Here is a 24,042-nt window from a genome sequence, read left to right on the forward strand (position 1 = left end):
GCCCAGTTTCTAGGAAATTATCCAGACTAATTGTGAAAGGATGTTGACCACTTTCTGTGATGGAATCTATCCTTAGGAACTAACAACCATTTTGCTATCTTGAGCCCTATTCTCTGATGCAAACTGCCTTTCCTTAAATTAAGCTGCCACATGGGAATTTCTTGTCTTTCCCTAATAGCTGAAATTGGCCAATCTACTACAGCAGCATCTTCCTATCTTAAAACTCTGAGAGAAGGCACATTCCTTCAATCTCAGCACATTCTGTTCTCAGTAGTGTATTAGGTTTCTATGGCAGTCTGACCTCATCTTCATCCTGCACATTGTAAAGGGATTGGGTAGCTTTTAATAAAGTGAGAAAACAATTTTTAAAGGACGTCCTGTTGCAATGCTTTCTCGAGGTATATTTATTTCCCACAGTGAAAATTTACTTTAAGGAGATTGCTCCATTTCTAGAAAAGTTACACTTTAAAATATTTTTCTTTCAATAACACATCATTAGGCATTAAATTCTTCAGCAGGCCAAATCTAGTTTCTGGGTAACCTGGTTTACTTCATTGAGCTGTACATCATAGGGTATTTTAATGTTTTGTAAGTTTTAGCAGGTATTTATAATTTTTTTATTTGTGTCCTAATCTAATACAATTTTAATTTTTTAAAATTAGGTGAGTGTATAAAATATACAGCTAATATTCCTATGCATTTAAATGACAATCCAGTTTGCTATAGAATGTTGTGTCTGACTGGAGAGATGAAATCACCAAAGATATTGTTTGATCCACCATTTATATTTTTTACTCCTGTTCCTTTGGATATAACAACTGGGATGGATGTCAACATTTTACCCCAAAACTATTGCAGGTAAATTCTTAATGTGAATTTACTACATCTTTATGTGCTCTTTTATATGTATCTATTAAATAAGAGTTATATGTAATGTTTCACTTGCTTTTATAGTTGAAAAGAAGTATTAAAATGTTTAATTGTGTATTGAAATTTAAAAATACAAAACAACACCTCATAGTTATCTATAACACTCATCGTGTTTTCTTGTGAAAAGTTTTGATGTCTCTTTGGGAATAAGAAGCTTGAAGCTTCACTAAATTAGTTTTCTATTGCTTTGTGACAAATTAGCACAAACTTAGTGCCTTAAAAACATACACCTGATATCTCACAAAATATGAATTTATTATCTCACACTTTTCTGTGAGTTAGGAGTCCAGGTTGACTTAGCTGCATCCTTTGTTCACTCTCAATCAGCTGAAATCAAGCTGTTGACTGAAGCATCAGTCTCATCTAAGGTTCAGTTGTGCTCTGAGCTATCAGGTTGTTGGCAGAATTAATTTCATTGTAATTTTAGGCCTAATGTGCCTTTTTTGACTGGGGACACTCAGTTCTCAGAGTTCAACCTAAAGTCCTAGCCATGTGGCTATTACTCACAGCATGGTAGCTAACTAACCCAAGGACAACAGTGTACCACCTATCAGACTTTTTTGTCTCTGACCTGCAAGCCTTTTAAGATATCACCTGATTAAGTCAGCTTTGCTCAAAGTCAATCATTAGGAACCTTAATTAAGTCTGTAAATTCCCTTTACAATTGCCATATAATGTAACTTAATCTCAGAAGTGATATCCCATCATATTTAAGGGCTGCACATCCATTCAAAGGATACAATTTATACAAAGTTTGTACACCAAGGGGAAGGACTCTCGGGAGTAGTCTCAGATTTCTGAATGTTACATTTAGATACTATAGTACAATTCAGTTTGTTAGATTTACAAAAAAGTCAAATTTCCAATACAGATGACATTATAATTTAGAGTCAGCACAAATAGCCAGCATGAGATTTAGACTCCTAAGCATTCAGGTATTGGAATTATCTGACACAGAACATAAATAAATTTATTTTAAAAAATTTAAAAATAAGATTAAAAATGGTAATTAGCATATTATACAATAATAGGTTTGAAAACTAATCCAACAAAGGTTTTATAAATTTAAAAAAGTTTTGCAGGGTAAAATTTTAAGGGCATTTGCTAATATTAAGTGTATGTCCAACCATAGAAATGAAAAGTTTTACCCCATTTGTGTACGCTGAATCAAAATGCAGTCTGTAAAAATAGAAATTAAATAAAATAAAAAATATTAAGAGTGTACCTTGCTAACAAAACACTATAGAAACAAACTGATGAACAAAACTTCAGCTAACTTTAAAAATGAAAGGGAGAGAAAAGAATAGTAACAAGAACAGGAGAAAATTAAAACAAAAATTATAGAAACCTCTCTAAATAGAGTAACTGCAATAAAACATAAATGTACTACTCTGAGTAAAGGATAATGTTAGAGTGTATTAGAAAAATGCTCAACTGCCTATTAAAAAATGTGTAGATGAAGCCTAGGGACAAAGAGAAAGAAGTAAAGCCAGAATTTCTCACCCTCAGAACTGTTGACATTTAAGGGAGGATAATTTTTTTTTTTCGTGGAACCCCGTCCTGTGCATTGTAGAATGCTTAGCAGCATATCTAATCTCCTCCCAATAGTATCTTTCCCACATTATGGCAAAAAAAAAATTACACATTGCTATGTGTCCCTAGGGGAATAAAACCACCCTCATTTGAGAAACACTAAAGGGAAATGATGGAAAAAATAAAAGATCATATCCCAAATAAATCTGAGAAGCAGTGTTAATGTCACATGCAAAGAACCTTAATAAGCACATTTTTAATATAATCAGTCATTAATGAATTATAAAAGCTATAATTCACATAGAAGCAATTAGAATTCTAGAATTGTATGCATAATTGCACTAGTCTTAAAATAAATAAACCCTGAATTTAAATAACAGTGAAAATTAACTAGTCCTTAATCATTGTAGGATATTTCAAACCATGTCTCAAATATTGATATATCTAGAAGACAAAATATTTGAACGAGACACTTAAGAAGCTTCATTATTTTACCATGTATAAAGTACTCAACTTTACAATTAGATAGTATACACTTTTCTACATCAAACATGGATTATTTATAAAAATTGACAGTGCATAATTCTATAGTTATAGTGTAAGCCTCAAAAATTTTAGACTTATCTTATAGGCTATTTGCTCTGATAATAAGTATAAAAATGTTCAACATCCCTAGTAATAAGGGAAATGCAAATCAAAACTACCCTAAGATTTCATCTCACCCCAATTAGAATGGCGATTATCAAGAACACAAGCAACAATAGGTGTTGGCGAGGATGTGGTGAAAAAGGAACACTCATACATTGCTGGTGGGGTTGCAAATTAGTGCAGACACTCTGGAAAGCAGTATGGAGATTCCTCAGAAAGCTTGGAATGGAAACGCCATTTGACCCAGCTATCCCACTCCTTGGCCTATACCCAAAGGACTTAACATCAGCATACTACAGAGATACAGCCACATCAATGTTCATTGCTGCTCAATTCACCATAGCCAGATTGTGGAACCAACCTAGATGCCCTTCAGTTGATGAACGGATAAAGAAACTGTGGCATATATATACAATGGAATATTACTCCACAATGAAGAATGATAAAATCATGGCATTTACAGGCAAATGGACGAAATTGGAGAATATCATGCTAAGTGAGATAAGCCAATCTCAAAAAACTAAAGGACGAATGATCTCGCTGATAAGCGGATGAAGACATATAATGGGGGGTGGGAGGGGTTAGCATTAGGTTTAGGGTTAGGTTTAGGGTTAGGGATAAGGAGTGTGGTAAGAATGAAGGAAAGAAGGACTGTGTAGAGGGAAAAGAGGGGTGGGAAGGGTGGGGGGGAAGGGAAAAAAATTAAAAGTGAATGAAGATTAAGATTCCCCCATAAGTAAGGAAATGTTAAAACAAACTTCTATAGGGAGTCAATGAAGAAATCATATCGAATTATAAAAATATATAACAATTAAAATACTATATAACAGTGTAGTATGTAATGTAAATATTTGTCATTTCAATCTTTGGGATAATTCAAAAATCAAAGCAATAAATATTTAAGTCAAATTCCTTGCTGGTATTTTGAGCTTTTTTTTTTTTTTTTTCTTTTTAAACAGAAATTCAACTCTAAATTTCCAGATTCCCACAGAAAGGCTTCATGACAATGATGAGATTCACCCTCTTTCTGTGACGTTTCCAAAAGGCAATATCATAACAGGATCCAACAATGGAATTAATAATGAGCTGTCCTGCCACCTTAGTTTCAAATCCTCTAAACCTGTGTCATTTTTCACTAACCTTCTTTTCTATGATGATGGAGATAACTGGTAAGATATTTAAATGTAGATACTTTTATACTTGACAGTGAAGAATAATAGTTTTATATCCTACACCATTATAAAATGTCAAAAGGAAGGCATTTAATATAATGGCTTTGGGTGTAAAGTGTGTGTGTGCGTGTGTGTGTGTGTGTGTGTGTGTGTGTGTATGTGTGTGTTTTAAAGTGCCACATATGCATTTGGTCTCATGAGAAACAGCAGAGTAGTGGTTTCACTGACATTTACTCTGGAGTTAGGCTGCCTAGGGTTGAATTCTGGATTTGTTAGCTTTACTTCTGGACCTCTTAGTGTCCTCATCTGTAAGCAGTAAAATAGTGCATGAGTATGGTGGTTAAAGTAGCCTCTTGTTTTGCTGTTATTTTTGGTGCTTTGGTTTGATGGATTCTCTTAAAACAGGCCCAGAGATGATGCTGAAGGGTAATAGAATCGTATAGAAATTTTTATTATGAACATACTCTTGAGAGTAGCACTATCACATGTCATATGGACTTTCCAAAGCATAAGAAAAGTTGTTCTCTTTTCTTTCCATCCTGTTCTTTTACTTGTTTCTCTATTTTTCTCCCCTGCCCTGCACACAAAATTAAAATTCCATGTTTGACAAATAGTAATGATAGTTATTAAGGTCTACTCAATAAGGGCAGGAATATTATTCATGTACTTTTATTGATATATAAATTTACTAGTCAAAAATTCATAAATTATCTCCATGGTAATAGCATAAATCAAATGAATATTTATGTATTTGTTAAAAAAAAGTGTTACAACTTCCATCAGCAACTCTTAAATGACTTATTGAAAAATAAATTTATTATGTATGGATACACATAAAATGTCACAAAACTCAAATATTTTAAATTAATAGCTTGTGAAGGACATCAAATAAATATAGTACACTGAAATTCAGTAACAAAACAACTGTTAAAGTTCTGTTTAAGTGCTTTTTGATATTGTACATTTCACATCAATAAAATTTCAAATTGAGCAACATGCATTTCTTGTAAAAATTAAAATATTTTATTATTTTCTACAATACTCAAAGCATGTTTATTAAATAAAATATGTATTATTTTATAAGTTTATAGTTTTATATACAGTTTTGTGTCTATTTTTAAAATATCTTTAAATGCTGATAGGAATAGTTTTTGAGTGAGCCAAGGCATAATATAATTCCTCTCATTGTTGCTTTAAGAATCAACCTCTGCTTTAGATCAACTTATTCTATTCTTTTTGTCCTCATAAATTCAGCCTTTTTCTTCTTGACTTTCTTTTTATTTACTTTTATTAATTAGCAATTTGACATTCTGAATAAACATGGAGACATTTATTCAATTCATTCATTGAACAGATAGATACTGAATGTCTTTCGTGGGCACACACTGTTCTAAGCACTAGAGATTATATCAGGGATCAGAACATGGTCTCTGGTCATGGAGCTTAGAGTCTAAAAGGGGAAACAAATGATAAACACATTAAAATATAATACAATATAAATTGTTTAGTATGTGATAGAATCTATAGGAGAAAGAAAAAGAGCACAGTAGACAGTTGCAAGAAGGAAGCAAATGGATTGTATTATGAAATAGAGTCATCCGGATAAATTCCCTTAAGAGCATGGGATCTGAAAAAGGATTTGAAGGGGGTGGGGTTAGGAAGATAGCTGGGAATATCCTCTCAGGGGACAGAATGGTGGGTGAATGATCATCTGGGTGGTTACATAAAGGTCTATGAGGACCTAAGTGGAATGAGCAAAGGGTGAGGGAGGAATGTAGGAGAAAGGATTGGAGAGGTACTAAATACTCTACCACAGACTATGTGGGGTCTTTGAGGCCATCACAAGGATTTAAGCTTTTACCCTGAATGAAATGAAGAGCCACTGCATAATTCTGAGCTGGTGACAGCATGTAATAGCTATCACTTTTGAAAGATAAGCCATTTTTTTTCCTACCACCCCAAATAACAAAACAAAAGAAAACAAAAACAAAAACTTGTGTTCCTGCTTGTGGTGTATCTCATTCCCTTTATTTATGAAAAAGATTCTTATCATTTTTTTTCTTACTTTTTTATTCATCCATTTGATCTTTACCGAGTGATAACTATATACCTAGCTTTCTTTTGACACTTGGGAAACAATAAACTCCTGTCCTCATAGAGCTTCACTTGTAATGAAGGAGACAAAAATTGATAAATAATATCATAATCTCTCAAGGAAAATAAATTATTTTAATGAGAAAGAAAGTTTTTGTTTTTGTTGTGTTTTGTTTTATTTTGGATAGGGGGGGTCTCACTATGTTATCCAGGCTGGCCTTAAACTCCTGGATTTGAGTGATCCTTCTGCCTCAGCCTCCAGAGTAGTTGAGAGGCTATAACCCTGTACCTCCATACCCAGCTTAATGATAAAGAGTATGGGATAACTCTGTGTATCAGCTAAAGGAAGCATACCAGGAGGTGTAATAATTTGAGCAGATAGTCATTATGAGAACTGAATAAGAACATGCTTATAAAGTGTTTAGAATAATCTAAACACAATCTAAGCAATAACTGAGTAATGTTTTTAGAATTGGCATTAATTTTAGAATTAGTATTCTGGTTTTCTAGAATGATCTCAGTTACTACTATAGATATATGGGCATTCTTCTATTAAGAGAGTGAGTCTATTCTGGGGCAAAAGATTCTCTTCATAAGACAGATTTTCACAAGAAGGGAAGTAGGGACATGGGGAGGAACTTATTTGTCGTGGGAATGAAGATTGCTTTGGATGATCTCCAAATCATTGCATTTCAGAGTTGTTGTTTATTCTTGTCTTTGAAAATGTCTCTGTTCTTGGAATTCACACAGAGATTGGATGTTTTAAGCAGTGCCAGAATGTTGAAATCCCCTATTTTGCACCATGGTTTCCACTCTATGCTGAGAGGAAGTATTATATCCTGTAGAAATGTGTAATTATCAGAATGAAGTAGTGCCACTTGCTCTTGCTTTATAAATTCACAGCCTGACTGGCACTTTAGCTAGACCTCGACAAGAATGAAAGTTATGTTTTGAGTCATTCATTTCACAGGAATCCTAAGAATACCAAAGGAAACTTATTATTTCCCATAATTACCCTCCAACCTAGGGTGTTTTATAGAATCAAGAGTTGATTTCAAATACATGTTTCAGGTAACCAAGGGGTTAACCTGGGTTAGAGTTCCTCATTGAACAAATAACAAACACAAATTGAGGGTTCATAATTAGGAATGAAGCATGAACTGTGAGGTGTTCTAAGCACCTTTTAATCCCCAAAATAGTTAACATGTATCTGTTATTCTCAAAATTGAATATAGCTTTTCTAGGTGTTAGTACTCAAGTTTGAATTGAATAACTTTAGAGCAAAGAGAGAAAAAATAAACTGTTTTATAGGAGAGCTGATATGGGTAGCTAAAAATTAAAATTTAAACCAAAGGAAATAAATCTAAATGATATTCATCAAGTAGATATGGGGGTAATATTTAGATATAGCTGTTTTCCTGTTCTAGAGCAGTAGTTCTCAACATTGGTTAGGCATTAGAATCAAATGGGAGGTTTTAGACTGTAGACATCTTCTTATCACTGAGAAACTCAGATAAATTCACTTGATGATGGACACTGAAAGTTTAAAAGTCCTGCAGGCCAAAGTTGAGAATCCTTTCTGTAGAACAGTGGTTCTCAAATATTACCTTGCATTTGACAAACACTAGGGTCTCAATAAAAACAGGTTCTGAGTCACACCCCAGACGTCATGGTTTAGTGAGTCTACAGTGCAACCTGCAATTGTGTATATCTAACTAGTCCCTATCTGATGCTGAAATTGCTAGTGAGACTGAGCTTGTTTGAGAGGTATATCTAAGAAATCAGTATCTGTACTTCAAAAAGATCCCCAGATTATTTATTTACATGGTAAGGTTTGTGAAGCACTGACCTACAAAAACTGAACATGGAAAAATGCCATCAAGAGAGATTAAATAGTGGAACAGTGGTCAATATTTGCCAGGAAATAGCATTACCACTAGAAAAAGGTGTTGCCTTGGTAGTTTTTAAAATTTTTTTTAAGTTTTTACAGGCTGCATTTTGATTCATTGTACACAAATGGGGTACAACCTTTCATTTCTATGGTTGTGGACAATGTAGATTCATACCATTCATGTAATCATACATGTACATAGGTAATGATGCCTGTCTCATTCCACCATTTTTCATATCCCTTCCCCCTCCTCCCTCTCATTTCCAACTACATAATCTAAAGTTCCTCCACTTTTCTCTTACCCCCATGCCCACACCCCCATTATGTATCATCATCCACTAGCAGGGAAAACATTTGACCTTTGGTTTTTTGGGATTGGCTTATTTCACTTAGCATGATATTCTACAATTCCATCCATTTACCTGCGAATGCCATAATATTAGTCTTCTTTATGACTGAATAATATTCCATTGTGTATATATACCACAGTTTCTTTATCCATTCATCTGTTGAAGGGCATCTAGGTTGGTTCCACAATATAGCTATTGTGAATTGAGCTGCTGTAAACATTGATGTGGCTGCACCACTGTAGTATGCTGACTTTAAGTCCTTCAGGTATAAACTGAGGCGTGGGATAGCTGGGTTAAATGGTGCATCCATTCCAAGTTTTCTGAGGATTCTCCACACTGCTTTCCAGTATGGCTTCACCAATTTGCAACTCCACCAGCAACGTAAAAGTGTGTCTTTTTCCCCACATCCACACCAACATCTATTATTGTTTGTGTTTTTGATAATAGCCATTCTAATTGGAGTAAGATGAAATCTTAGAAATAGATATGTTTTAATATGCATTTCTCTAATTACTAGAGATGTTAAACACTTTTTCATATATTTATTAATCACCTGTATATCTTCTTCTGCAAAGTGTCTGTCCAGTTCCTTGGCTCATTTATTGATTGGATTCTTTGTATTTTTGGTGTAAAGTTTTGTAAGTTCTTTATAAATTTTGGAGATAGGTACTCTATCTGAAGTGCATGTGGAAGAGATTTTCTCCCACTCTGTAGGCTCTCTTCACATTATTGATTGTGTCCTTTGCTGAGAAAAAACTTTTTAGTTTGAATACATCCCATTTATTGATTCTTGCTTTGATTTCTTGTGCTTTGGGAGTCTTGTTAAGGAAGTCTGATCCTAAGCCAACATGATGAAGATTTGGGCCTACTTTGTCTTCTATTTGGTGCATGGTCTCTGATCTAATTCTTAAGTCTTTGATCCATTTTTTGTTGAGTTTTGTGTAGGGTGAGAGACAGAGGTTTAATTTCATTTTACTACATATGTAGGAACATACCTCAACATTGTAAAGGCTATCTATGCTGAGCCCATAGCCAACATCATTCTAATTGGAGAAAAACTGAAAGCATTCCCTCTAAAAACTGAAACAAGATAGGGATGCCCTCTTTCAAAACTTTTATTCAACATCATTCTTGAAACTCTAGCCAGAGCAATCAGACAGACCAAAGAAATTAACAGAATATGAATAGGAAAAGAAGAACTCAAGCTGTCACTATTTACTGATGATATGATTCTATATTTAGAGGATCCAAAAAACTACACTAAAAATTTTTAGAACTAATAAATGAATTCAGCAAAGTAGTAGGATATCAATATACATAAATCTAATGCATTTCCATTCATAAGTGATGAATCCTCTGAATGAGAAATTAGGAAAACCCCTCCATTCACAATAGCCTCAATAAAAATAAAATATTTGGAAATCAGTCTAACAAAATAGGTGGAAGACCTCTACAATGAAAATTACTAAAGAAAGAAATTGAAGAAAACCTTAGAAGATGGAAACATCTCCCATCTTCTTGGATAGACAGAATTAATATTGTCAAAATGGCCATTCTACCAAAGGCTCTATACAGATTCAGTGCAATTCCAATTAAAATTCTAATGGCATTCCTCATAGAAATAGAGAAAGCAATCATGAACTTCATCTGGAAGAATAAGAGACCTCGAATAGCCAAAACAATCCTGAGCAGAAAGAGTGAAGCAGGAGGTATCACAATACCCCAGACCTTAAACTATCTACTATAGAGCAATAGTAGCAAAAATGGCATGGTATTGGCACCAAAACAAACAGACAGATCAATGGTACAGAATAGAAGACACAAACCCACAAAAATACAGTTACCTCATACTAGACAAAGGAACCAAAAACCTACAATGGAGAAAAGATAGCCTGTTCAACAAATGGTGCTGGGAAAACTGGAAATCCATATGCCTTGGTAGTCTTTAGCCGAGATACCCATCTTTCTTTTAGGGATGGTTTTTATTTAGTCTAGTAATACATTATTTAATTTAATCTGTTAAAAAAAATCTATCGTTAAGTAAAATCCCAAATTTACAGCAGATGAATCTGATATACTACCATGTCTGTTATCTTTTGCAGCTTTACCCAGTATAACCTAGATTTGATGTCAAAACTCATTATTTCTATTGTACAATTTTGCTTCTGTTTAACCTTTCAAGTTCTAGAATTTTATTGTTATATCATGATTGGTTTAGTAAGAATATTGAATAAAATTATTTTTAAGATTTTATGGGTCATATGGTATGTAATTCCTTAATTGAATAGGAAGAATTTGATGGTTTAGTAAGCCACACATTATGTACTAAAGGACAAGCACATTAGAAATGTACAGGAAGAATAATAGTACAGGGGTATTTAGTAGATGAAGCTGAACTAAAATCAAGGTTAGTGAACAGCTGACATACAGTGGCATATCTGCACCAGTGGATAGAATCTTGAAATACTTCTTTGTTGAAAAACCAGCCACTGTCCTTACTGTCCACATCCAGATCCTGAACTGCCTCAAAAACTTCCTCTAGACCTTGGACCTGCTTATAGTAAGTCCTAGTAACTAAAGGTTAGTGTCTTGTCATAGCTAGGGTTCTTCAGGATACTGTGCTGTTTTTCTACAGCCCTCTTCTAGATTGTAGTCTTCGTTGAAATTTGAAGATACATCTTCTAAATATCACCCCCTTTTTCCATATAAAATATGATTTTGTCTTCGAAGAAAATAGCTATTTTAGTTCTTATAATATTAAGAACAGTGGTCCTGCACATTTGTGATTGGCAGGTGTTCAGAAGCCCTTGTGTCATTAATAGCTAAGCTGTCATTGAAGTGACTACTCTATGAAATGCTTGGCACACAAACTCCTGAGTAGTGCTAGACTTAGTTATCCCCTCAAAACCAATAAAATTTTGTAATCTTCCTTATCATGAATGGGATATGGCTTAAGAAAATTCTCGGTCTTTTCTTAAAGATGACTAATTCCAATCTTGTTTACTTTTGTAACTTGCTGGTTCTGAGGAACTGGTTTGTATAGATCATACAGATCAATTAATGCATTTGTAGGGTTTTAATGATGAAATAATTCCTACATAATTAATTAATGTGTTAATTCATCTCATTCTAAATTTGTCTTAATTACAAATATACTGAATTTTTTTCTTATGACAAATATATTTTAAAATATGCATTCTGATGTTTAAAACTGAGAATAGACAACCATTAATTTTATTAACAGACAACTATTAATTATATTAATTCTTCCTATATACAGTAGCACATTAAGGACCTTGTTTTGAATTCATAAACACTTTTAATGCATAATAAAGCTTGTTATTCTTCTTCCATGAAAATAGTAGGACATTGACTATCACTTAAATGGGAAACTATATTATTTTTTAAAAACATTCATTACAATAAAAAAGAAGTGAGAAATAATGAAAACTAATTCTGATTATTGTTTTATTCAATGCATAATTTGGTATTTGTGTAGACTACACCTAACACCTTTGGGCCAATTTCTTGTATTTTTAAAAGTGCATTTAGCATGCCTGTTGCAGATACCTTGCTGGTTTTGAATAGATAGGAAACTGCATACACAAAGGATACTATCAGAGGATGAATCAGACCCAGAGTTAAATCGGTTAAAACATTAATGCAATCAGCTGAGTGGGCAATGCCACCCTTGTAACTATAGAATAAAGTAGTATCTGTTTTGTAAGTGCCATTTTAGGGTTTTTGGATATATTTAAAGGTATGTAGATATATATTTAAACATATGTTTAAGTTAATATTTAAAATAAACAGTGAGTCAAGTAGCTCTAAGAGAAACAATCACATAGCTAGAAGCAAAATTTGAGGTACTCAGAACTCTACTTATAGATTAGGAAGAAGTGTTTAGGACATGTTCATCCTTTGGAGACTCCATTCTTAGCACAAACCTGCTGCCCTTTTACAATGAACCTTCTTGAATTTTAGCAATATTGCTGCGAAAAGGCAGGCAATGCAAAATCGCAAGAGAATTTTAATAACCATCTAATTGATTGTAACTGGAGTCAGTGTTGGAATATTGCCTAAAAACACTGTTGTGTTTTAGGGGACTGAGTTAGGCATAATACCATGTACTTGTCCATCTTACTTGGTTTTATATGTGAAATAGAATAGGCAGTGAGGGGTGGGGAATAGAATTCATAAGGACCACACCATATTCTGATAGCATTTTTTGTTCCTTATTCCTTGGCCCAGCCCTGTAAAAAGCTGTTTGTAACAGTAACTTCATTCTTTGACAACATTTTCATTGTAGATCAGTGAAAACAAATCACAGGATTGTAGCACACTTTCTGTCATAAAGTAGAATGTTTCATTTATATTTAAAGAAATTGAATATGAGCATATTATAGTAAACTATAAACACAAAATGATCAGGATTGTAATTTATTCATCATTCACTTGTTGCAAAACAGTGGTGCTTAAAATTCACATATATCGCCTCATAAGCACAAGGCCCTGGGTTCAATCCCCAGCACCACCAAAAAAAAAAAAAAAAAAAAAAAATTCACATATAAATTGCCAAAAGCCCAGAAACTTCAAGGTAACATTTACCACGTCTTGTCAGATTATTAAAATCACAATACATTTAACATCAGATAGTGAAAAAAAAGGGTTAATCATAGATGTGTTTTTTCCAGTTTCCTTTTTCTTTTCTCTACCCCATCCTCTTTGGGGCGGGGGTTGGAGCAGTAAGAATTGGTTTAAGAGCCTCTACCAGGCTTAGAAGAATTTTCATTTTGAAGGAGTGTCCACTGTCTTGTTCTGTATATCTCCCTTATTGGGTACAGATACCTGCATGATTGCTCATCTTCACAGAGTTCTTAAAAGGCAGATACCCATGCAGTCAGTGGCCACCGTAGAACCTGCTAGTATAGCTCTCTCCAATCTCACTTTCCTCAGACCCTGCCTGGCTACCTGATACCCAGCTGATCAGTGAACTGATTAATCAAGATATTATCTTAACAGTTATAATATTTGATTGCCATACTTGCTTTGTATGCAGAAAATCAAGAATTTAAATAAGAAAAAGGAACATGTTTGTTGTGACAATTCAAAAGTGCCAAACTTTATAAAAAATGACATTAACATCATATGTTAAAATGTGTTGTTTTCATAAATTTCCTTCACTTATACAAATATATACAATTGTCTATATGTGCATGTATGTACAGAGGTATATGTCTGTGTGTATATATATGAATTACTTTAAAAATAATGTAATATTATGTCAAGTAATCCTTAATTTTTTCACATATGTCATTACACAGAATATAGTGGGAAGGCAGCCTGGGATTTGTAGGACAGTTCTATGAATTTTAATACATGACTTGGAGGTGACTTTCTGGTGTTATTTCCAACCTAATGGAATAGAAGACAGTGAGTACAGTACAAAAATCTTTAAGGAAATGACATGGAACAGGCATTTATCACCTTTGCTAATATGACCCTGATCCAAGTTTAGTCCCACAGACACACCTAGGTGAAGTTTGTGTACCTGCATGACTATAGGTCCTGCTAACACTAGAGAAAGGGATTCCATTTGTATAAAGAAGAAAAGGTTGGGCTCTGATTCTGCCCAAAATTATAAGGCTTCTTTCTCTGTATTTCCAGTACTTTACTAAATTGTATAAACCCTTCCTGGTGTTCTAATTACCAAACAATCTGGCCATGCAGCCAATGCATATTATTTTTTTCACCAGAAGTTCTATAAGACCCACAAGATCCTGGACTCTGGTACCTAGTCTCTACCAGCAGGGCATTCTTAGTAGTTGTCTCAGCAGGATTTGTATGGGAGTGACATGATTGCATGCTCACTTCAACTTTTCTGGATTTTCCTGATCAGTTGTGTTTATTGTTTTGTGTTTATGTGTAATACTTGGTCTTTTAAAAAATACATCTGGCATTCTGCATTTGATTCTTCCAGACGAGCATATTGATATTGTTGATTTCTTATTGCTAAAGAGAAATTTGTTCAGATACCTCTGCAGACATCTTCCTTTCGAAGGTGATGCCAGATCATCACCTAATTTTCCAAGTCCATATGGTCATTTCAACATGTCTAATAACTGTACCCTTGCTTAGATGTTAATATGTAAGCCTCAAGCTACTAATTTATAAGTAACAAATATACTTCTGGATTGTGTTACTCTAACTGGTGAGAATATATATTTAATGGTAGGATTCTAGGTCTTTAGCCAGATGGTTGGGAAAATATTTTTAACAAGGTTGTTCTATCAGAGCAAGTTTCATGACACACATTTGATAATGACCTCCAACTTGTAAGGCCAGCTCTGACCTTAGCCTGTAACTGTTTATGCATAAAAAATTTCATTCAAATAGATTGATAGCAATGCTTTGAAACAGCTGGAATCACATTTTCATTATGTTTATTTAAAAATACATCCTGAAATATTCTTAAAGATACAGGGAAAATACCTTATAAAATTACTTAGTCTATGATTTAGCAAAATCAAGGCTATCCTCTATAGTAAAATGCCCTCAATAGTCTATTATTTATTTAAAATGAGCTTATTGTTTTATATTTGTTCATATCATCACAGGTAGAAGTTTCAGTGTTTGGTTCTATCTGGTTACAAATGTTAACTCATAAAATCATCTAATAGTGGCTATGCTCTAAATTTTTTGAATTAACAATCAAGTATGTAAGTATATAAAGAGCACAATGGCTTATGATTCACACTACTTAGAAATAATTATTCATCTCAGATTTATTAAATGCTATTGCACTGATTGCATGACAAATCAAGGCACCAAAGTTAGCAATTCTACTCTTTTGGGTGAAGGTAATGCTATTTACTTTGTTGAATTAATGTTTTTTTTCTGACTAAAGTTTAGATTCTTCCTCTGTATTTTTGGAATAAAATAAATTTATATACCTTCTTTGAGAAAACAAACACAAAGTTTATACAGCAGTAGTTTACATAAATATGCATACACACAAATGTCTATACATAAATTATATATAATTATATAAAACATAATATATAATATATGTATATATAATATATATAATATATGTATACATAATTGTTCCAAATATAAATTTATTTCAAAAGCAATAAATTTCAACTTTGCCACAATTCCTTCCTGGTAACCTCATAAAACTGCAATAACAACTATTGTGTTTTTCTATAAGGAACACAAAAAAATAAAACATTTATTGATACATGTCAATCATTTAAAAATGTGAAAAAGGGCCCCAAAGAGAATTTGAGATGTCAAAATGGTTTACATAAATCATAGGATAATTTCCAAATTATTGGACATACAACAAATGAGATGATTCTTGAATTGATGTATACACTTAAAGAATTGCTACATCAATATATATTTCCATACTTGATGACTTTCTATGGATTGCTCATGTGATCTGAAGAATTCTCTGCCCCTAACTTACTTTACTGAGATACAAATCAGTGGATGACATTCATATGTGAAACATACTCCATGAACCTAGACACATTTAGATCAAGTCTAAAATCTATTTAGGGCATTTAATTTGTTAATACATATTTTCTAGAATTATAATGTTCATAAGTAACAGTGCCCTGATGGGCTACAGATAATATGAGTTATTGCACTGCCCAGAAGAATAGCTATAACTTTATTTTTCCCCTCACCCCCATCACCACCAAGAAAGGATACTGGAAATCAAATAAAGGAGAATATTATAATCAGGAATCTTTTCATTCTGATTTGGTCTTTTAAAATTAAATAACTGCAAACACTGTACCTTCTTACTGATTAGCAAAATAATGCATTGTGCCCTTCCTCATTTGTGATATGGAGATTTTTGTGTCTTGCAGCATTGGGAATAAGCTTTATTGTTATATATTATAGCACCAGAATTAAAATTAATTTCAACCATTATTGGCCTAACAAATTACTAATTGTAGTGAGCACTAAACATTTAAATAAACATATTACTGAACATTTTTTGTGTGAATAAGTTTACTTGTAATATATTCTGCTAGCAGTTAATGAATTTAAAAAAAAGGTGAATATATTTAAATAAGCCACTTTAGAAAGTTTACTCAAAGAAGTTGATCCTGTGCAATAAATTTCTTTGAAGTAAATACATTCATCCAATCATTCCAATGACTGAAAGTCTTCATTTAAATACTATAAGCATACTAAGCACTTGTTTTGATGTTGATGTGGATTATAGTGGGTTTCACAATGAAATGCAATTTTTTATTTTTTTGATACCAAAGATCGAACCCAGGGACCCTTTACCACTGCGTCACATTCTCAGTCCTTTTTTATTTTGAGACAGAGTCTTGCTTGGTTGCTTAGGACCACACTAAGTTTTTGAGGCTGGTTTTGAACTCATGATCCTCCTGCCTCAGTTACTGGGATTATGCCTGGCATGTAATGCATTTTTGAAGAACTGACTCAGCATCTTTTCTCCTCCTATTTCTCACTTTATTCAGTCCTATAAATAGCAATATAGTAATCCAAAGTGGTGTTAACAGTTAACCCTTCTTTTATCCCTTTGCAGTCAGTGCCAAATTTGGTAACATGTATTTTTTTCTAGAGGTCTTGTAGCAAAATGTTAGAACAGACAACCATACTAAGATGAGAGATGTGTTTCCCAAACCTGGAGGCTCCCACTTTCTTCATACTCTGCCCTTCTGTGAAGTAAAAGCATATTCAATAGCAATGCTTCTATAATACACAATCAGCCTTGAAATAGTACAGATAGGAGTAGAACATAGTAAAGATGATACATATAAAATAATATCATAATATTTCTCATGATGCTTGACATTTTTTCAGGATATCACAGTATTTCATATGCTATTGGAAAGTGATAAAATATTGTAATTACCAGGCCATTTATCTCAGAAATTGAACATGAAGCTTCACTGTTTCATCCCTGAAAAAGAATGGGGCAGGGAAGGATAAGAGTCTCTTACCTTCACTAATGATGAAGAAATAATTAGAGATGTATGATTAGAGTATTAATTATTCACCAGCTAATGACCATGGAGATGAATGATGAGCCTTTCCACACCTTATTTAATGAACTATATGTGGACATCATGCCATTCAATATCAAAATATGAAAGGTTGGTAAGGGAAGGGATGTTCACACAGTCTCAAAATTTCATCCATAGATTTCTTATTAATTTTCAAAGGAGAAATGTCCAGAGTAAGCAAATCCATAGCGACAAAAATTAGTAGTTTCTAGTGGCTAGGGGGAAGGGCGAATAAGGAGTGACTCTAATTGGCAAGGTATAAAGGTGATGAAAGTATTCTAAAGTTAGATAGCAGTGATGGTTGTGCAATTATGTGAATAAATTAAAAACAGTTGTACACCTTAAAAAGATGGATTTTATGGAATATAAATTGTTTTTTTAAAAAGTTGCTATAAAAAGAAATGAAGCCATATGATAGACACTGCCATAACCAAATGATCAAACTCAGTATCACCAATGGTGGGGAACATTGTCACAAATACTACAAGGCCACTCTCATCACTTTCATCAACATTCCATATCATATCACCAACTTTGTTTTTACCAGGAATATCTATCCTGATTTTTGCCCAATGGAACCATTCTAAATCACTCATGCCTGAAGGTTTCTATTTAAATTCCAGAATGGAATTGAAATTCATAACCTTATTGTGCCTTTCATTTCACTGTACTGTAATGCCGACTAGTTTTAGGGAAATCCTCTACCATTAATGGTTCTTCTCTGTATGTACTGCCATAGGCAGTTCATAAACATTGCCATTGTTTCCTGACATGATTGTATAAATGACTATTTTTCTGCAGATGTTCTTATTAAACTATATAGTATTAGGATTACCAACTATAAGTTCATCTTCAGTTTTGACATATTTTAGTGATAATATCGATGAATGATGTGTCTGTATTCTATTTTCATGCTGCATAACTTATACATTTTTTTTCAATATGAAGTTTTGTTACATGATTTTTTTTGTTGTTTTAGATATGCATGACAGTAGGGTGTATTTTGACATAGTAAACATACATGGGGTGCAACCCATTACAATGTTGATCCCATTCTGTGGTTGAACATGATGTGGAGTTACACTGGTCGTGTATTCATATATAAGCATAGGAAAGTTATGTCTCATTCATTCCACTGTCTTTCCCATTCCCATCCCCCCTCTCTTCCCTTCAATCCCCTTTTTGTAATCCAACGAATTTCTATACTTCCTCTCTCTACCCTTCCTTGTTATGGGTTAGCATCCACATATCAGAGAGAACATTCAGTCTTTGGTTTTTTTGGGACTGGTTTATTTCAGTTAGCATGATGTTCTCTAGTTCCATTTACTGACAAATGCCATAATTTCATTCTTCTTTAAGGCTCTATAATATTCCATTGTGTATATTATACCACATTTTCTTTATCCATTCATCGGTTTGAAGGGCATCTAGTTGGTTCCAAAGCTTGGCTATTGTGAATTGAGCTGCTGTAAACATTGATGTGGCTTCATCACTGTAGTATGCTGATGTTAAGTCCTTTGGGTATAAGCCGAGGAGTGGGATAACTGGGTCAAATGTTGGTTCCATTTCAAGTTTTCTAAGGAATCTCCATACTGCTTTCCAGACTGGTTGGACCAAATTTGCAGCCCCACCAGCAATGTGTAAGTGCACTTCTTCCCCCACATCCTTGCCAACATTTATTGTTCCTTGTATTCTTGACAATTGCCATTCTGACTGGAGTAAGATGAAATCTCAGTGTGGTTTTAATTTGTATTTCTCTAATTGCTAGAGATGTCGAACATTTTTTCATGTATTTTATGACCATTCGTATTTCTTCTTCTGTGAAGTGCCTGTTCAGTGCCTTTGCCCATTTATTGATTTGGTTATTAGTCTTTTTGGTGTTAAGTTTTTTGAGTTCTTTGTATATCCTGGAGATTAATGCTCTATATGAGATACAGGTGGTTAAGATATTCTCCCATCTGTATGTTCTTTGTTCATGTTCTTTTTTTTTTATTGTATACAAATGGGATACATGTTGTTTCTCTATTTGTACATAGTCAAGGCATACCATTTGTGTAATCATATGTTTACATAGGGCAATGATGTTTGATTATTTTTTCCCTTCCCCCCCACCCCTCCCACCCCTCTTTTCCCTCTATACAGTCCTTCTTTCCTTCATTCTTACCACTCTCCTTATCCTCTTGATTGTTTCCTTTCTTGTGAAGTTTTTTAGTTTGATACCATCCCATTTATTGATTCTTGATTTTACTTCTTGTGCTTTAGGAGTTTCATTGAGGAAGTCTTTTCCTGAGTCAATAGGATGGAAATATGGGCCTACTTTTTCTTCTAGTACATGCAGGGTCTCTGGTCTAATGCCAAGGTCCTTGATCCACTTTGAGTTGAGTTTTGTGCAGGGTGTGAGATAGGGGTTCAGTGTCAATCTGCTACATATGGATATCCAGGTTTTCCAGCATCATTTTTTGAAGAGGCTATCTTTTCTCTATATACATATGGCACTTATGTCTAATAAGAGATAACTGTATTTATATGGGTTTGTCTCTATTTGTCCTCTATTCTGTTCCATTGACCTTAAATTCTGTTTTTGTGCCAATATCATGCCGTTTTTGTTGCTATCGCTCTGTGATATAATTTAAGTTCTGGTATTTTGATGCCTCCTGCTTCACTTTTCTTGTGGGGGATTACTTTGTCTATTCTGGGCCTCTTATTTTTCCAAATGAATTTCATGACTGCTTTTTCTATTTCTATAAAGAACATCATTGGAATTTTAATGGGAATTGCATTAAATCTGTATATAGTGCTTTTGGTAGTATGGCCATTTTAACAATATTAATTTCACCTATCCAAGAACATGGAAGATCTTTCTATTTTCTAAGGTCTTCTTCAGTTTCTTTCTTTGGTGTTCTGTAGTTTTCATTGTAGAGGTCTGTCACCACTTTTGTTTGATTGATTCCTAAGTAGTTTTTTTTTTTATTGAGGCTATTGTGAATGGTATTATTTTCCTAATTTCTCTTTCCACTGATTCTTCATTGGTGTATAGGAACACAGTTGATTTATGGGTGTTAATTTTATTTCATGCTACTTTACTGAATTCATTTTATGAGTTCAAGAAGCTTTTTGATGGAGTTTTTTGGGTCTTCTAAATATAGAATCATGTTGTCAGCAAATAGGGATAGTTTTGAACTCTTCTTTTCCTATTTGTACCCCTTTAATTTCTTTCTTTTGTCAAATTGCTCTGGCTAGGGTTTCAAGGACTATGTTGAATAGAAGTGGTGAAAGAGGGCATCCTTGTTTTACTTAGTTTTTTCTGTGCTCTGCAAAAACGACCCAACCAGCACAACTGTAAAGGAGGAAAGGTTTATTTGAGGGCTAATGGTTTCTGAGGTCTTAGTCCATAGAAGGCTGGCTCCATTCTTCAGGGCTCCAGATAAGGATGAACATCATGGCAGGAGCAGTGGTGGAGGGAAGCAGCTTACATCATGGTGATCAGGAAGCAAAGAAGACTCCACTCGCCAAATACAAAATATATACCCCATAACCACTCCCCCAATTAACCATTTCCTCTAGCCACACCCACCTTGCCTCCAATTACTGCCGAATTAATCCCATCAGGGACTAATTCACTGATTAGGTTGATACACTCAAAACCCAATCATTTCTCCTCTGAACCTTCTTGCATTATCTCACATGTGAGCATTTGGGGGACACCTCACATCCAAACCATAACACTTGTGCCAGTTTTTAGAGGGAATGCTTTCAATTTTTCTCCATTTAGAATGATGTTGGCCTAAGTTTTAGCAAATATAGCTTTTACAATGTTGAGGTATGTTCCTACTATCCCTAGTTTTTCTAGTGTTTTGAACATGAATGGATGCTGTGTTTTGTGAAATGCTTTTTCTGCATCTATTGAGATAATCATGTGGTTCTTATTTAGAAGTCTGTTGATGTGGGGAATTACATTTATTGATATCCATATGTAGAACCAACCTTGCATGCCTGAGATGAAACCCCATTGATCATGATGCACTATCTTTTTAATACATTTTTGTATGTAATTTCCTAGTATTTTATAAAGAATTTTTGTGTCTCCATTTATCAGGGACATTGGTGTGAAGTTTTCTTTCTTTGATGTGTCTTGGTCTGGTTTTGGTATCAGTGTGATACTAGTTTCTTAGAATGAGTTTGGAAGTGTTCCCACCTTTTATCATTCATGGAATAATTTGAGGAGGATTGATGTTAATTGTACTTTGAAGGTCTGGTGGAACTTGGCTGAGAATCTATCTGATCATGGGCTTATACTTGTTGATAAGCCTTTGATGGTGTCATCATTTTCATTGCGTGCAAATGATTTGTTTAAATTTTCTGTCCTCCTGATTCAATTTGGATAGGTCATATGTCTCTAGGAATTTGTCAATGTCTTCAAGATTTTCTGTTTCATATATTGGAGTATATATTTTGAAAATAGTTTCTGATTATCATCTGTATTTCAGTAGTGTCCATTATGATATTTCATTTTTTATCATGATTTATTAGAGTTTTCTCTCTCTTTCTCTTTGTTAGCTTGGCTAAGAGTTTATCAGTTTCATTTAGTTTTTCAGAGTACCCAACTTTTTGTTTTGTTGATTTTTTTTAATTGTTCTTTTATTTCAATTTCATTGATTTCAGCTCCTGTCTCCTAATGCTTTTGGTGTTGATTTTTTCTTATTTTTTGAGGGTTGTGAGATGTATAGTTAGATTATTTGTTGAGTTCCTATTATTTTAATGAAAGAGCCCAATGCAGTGAACTTTTCTCTTAGAACTGCCTTCATAGTATCCCAGAGATTTCAATATGTGTGTTGCTATTCTCATTTACCTCTATGTATTTTTTTAATTTCATCCCTGATTTCTTCAGCTATTCATTGGTCATTCAACACATTATTTATTCTCCAGGTATTAGAGTAGTTTCTATTTTTAAATTTATCATTGATTTCTAATTCCATTCCATTATGATCTGATAAAATTCAAGATATCTCTTTTTTTTGTATTTGCTAAGAGTTTCTTTGTGGCCTTAGATATGGCCTATTTTAGAGAAGAATTCATGTGCTCCTTAGAAGAGAGTGTATGCAGTCATCAGTGAATGAATTATTCTATATATTTCTGTTAAGTCTATATTATTAATTGTAATTTTTAGTTCTGTAGCTTCCTTATGTAGTTTTTGTTTGGAAGATCTATCCAGTAGTGAGAGAGGTGTGTTAGTCATCCAGTATTTTTGTGTTGTGATCTATTTGCCTCTTGAAATTGAGAAGGGTTTGTTTCATTTATGTAGATGCTCCACTATTTGGGGCATAAATAGTTATGATTGTTATGTCTTATTGATGTATATTTCCTTTAAGCAGTATGAATTGTCCTCCTTTCTTTCTTCTGATTAACTTTGGCTTGAAGTTCACTTTATCTGATGTGAGGATAGAAACCCCTGGTTGTTTATGAGATCTATGTGAATGATGTGTTTTTTCTTTTCCTATCCTTATGTCTTCAGTCTTCAGACATCTTTGTCTATGAGGTGAGCTTTTGGAGAGAGCATATTGTTGGGTCTTATTTGTAAATCCAAATTCTCTATCTTTTGATTGATGAGTTTGGGCCATTTATATTCAATGTTCTTATTGAGATATGTTTTTTATTCCCTGTAATTTTGAGTTATTCCTGGTTCTTAATTTGAATTAAACTATTAAACTGTTAATCCTTTGATTAACTGTTAATTAAACTGTTAATGCTTTGATTAACTATTCTTCTAATTTAGTTCCTCCCTTTGCTGGTTTTTACTTTCAGTTTTCATTTCTTCCTCACAAAATATTTTATTGAGTATGTTTTGTAGTATAGGCTTTCTAGTTGTGAATCTTTTAACTTCTGTTAAAAGATGGTTTTTATTTCATTGTCAGTTCTGAAGCTCAGTTTTGCTGGGTATAGTCTTCTTGGTTGGCATCCATTTTCTTTCAGAGCTTGGTACATATTATTATTCCTAGCTTCGAGGGTCTGGGTTGAGAAATTAGCTGAGATCTGGATTGGCCTCTTTTTAAATGTGACCAGTTGCTTTTCTCTGGCACTCTTTAAAATTCTAACATTCTTTATGTTTGAAATTTTCATAATAATGTGCATTGGTGTGGGTCTGTTGTAATTTTGTATATTTGAGGCCCTGTAAACCTCTTGTATTTGGTTTTCTATTTTGTTCTTTATGTTTGGGAATTTTCTAATATTATTTCATTGAAATGTTTGTATAGTCCTTTGGTTTGTATCTCTGAGCTTTTATCTAGCCCAATAAATCTTAAGTTTTGTCCTTTCATGTTAAACCAAATTTCTTGGATGGTCTTTTTGTGGTCCCTTAACATCTTTTC

At 33.6% G+C, this 24,042-nt stretch overlaps 1 protein-coding gene across 1 annotated transcript in view; it reads left to right on the forward strand.

Moving 5' to 3' along the window:
* Window positions 1-24,042, forward strand: part of Cfap47 (cilia and flagella associated protein 47) — a 403,733-nt gene that overhangs the window by 90,508 nt on the left and 289,183 nt on the right. Inside the window, 2 exon segments of the mRNA XM_047535909.1 lie at window positions 663-858; window positions 4,071-4,280. Of these exon segments, the coding sequence (XP_047391865.1) occupies window positions 663-858; window positions 4,071-4,280 (406 nt within the window).

Source organism: Sciurus carolinensis, chromosome X (genome assembly GCF_902686445.1).
Source record: "Sciurus carolinensis chromosome X, mSciCar1.2, whole genome shotgun sequence".
NCBI lineage: Eukaryota > Metazoa > Chordata > Mammalia > Rodentia > Sciuridae > Sciurus > Sciurus carolinensis.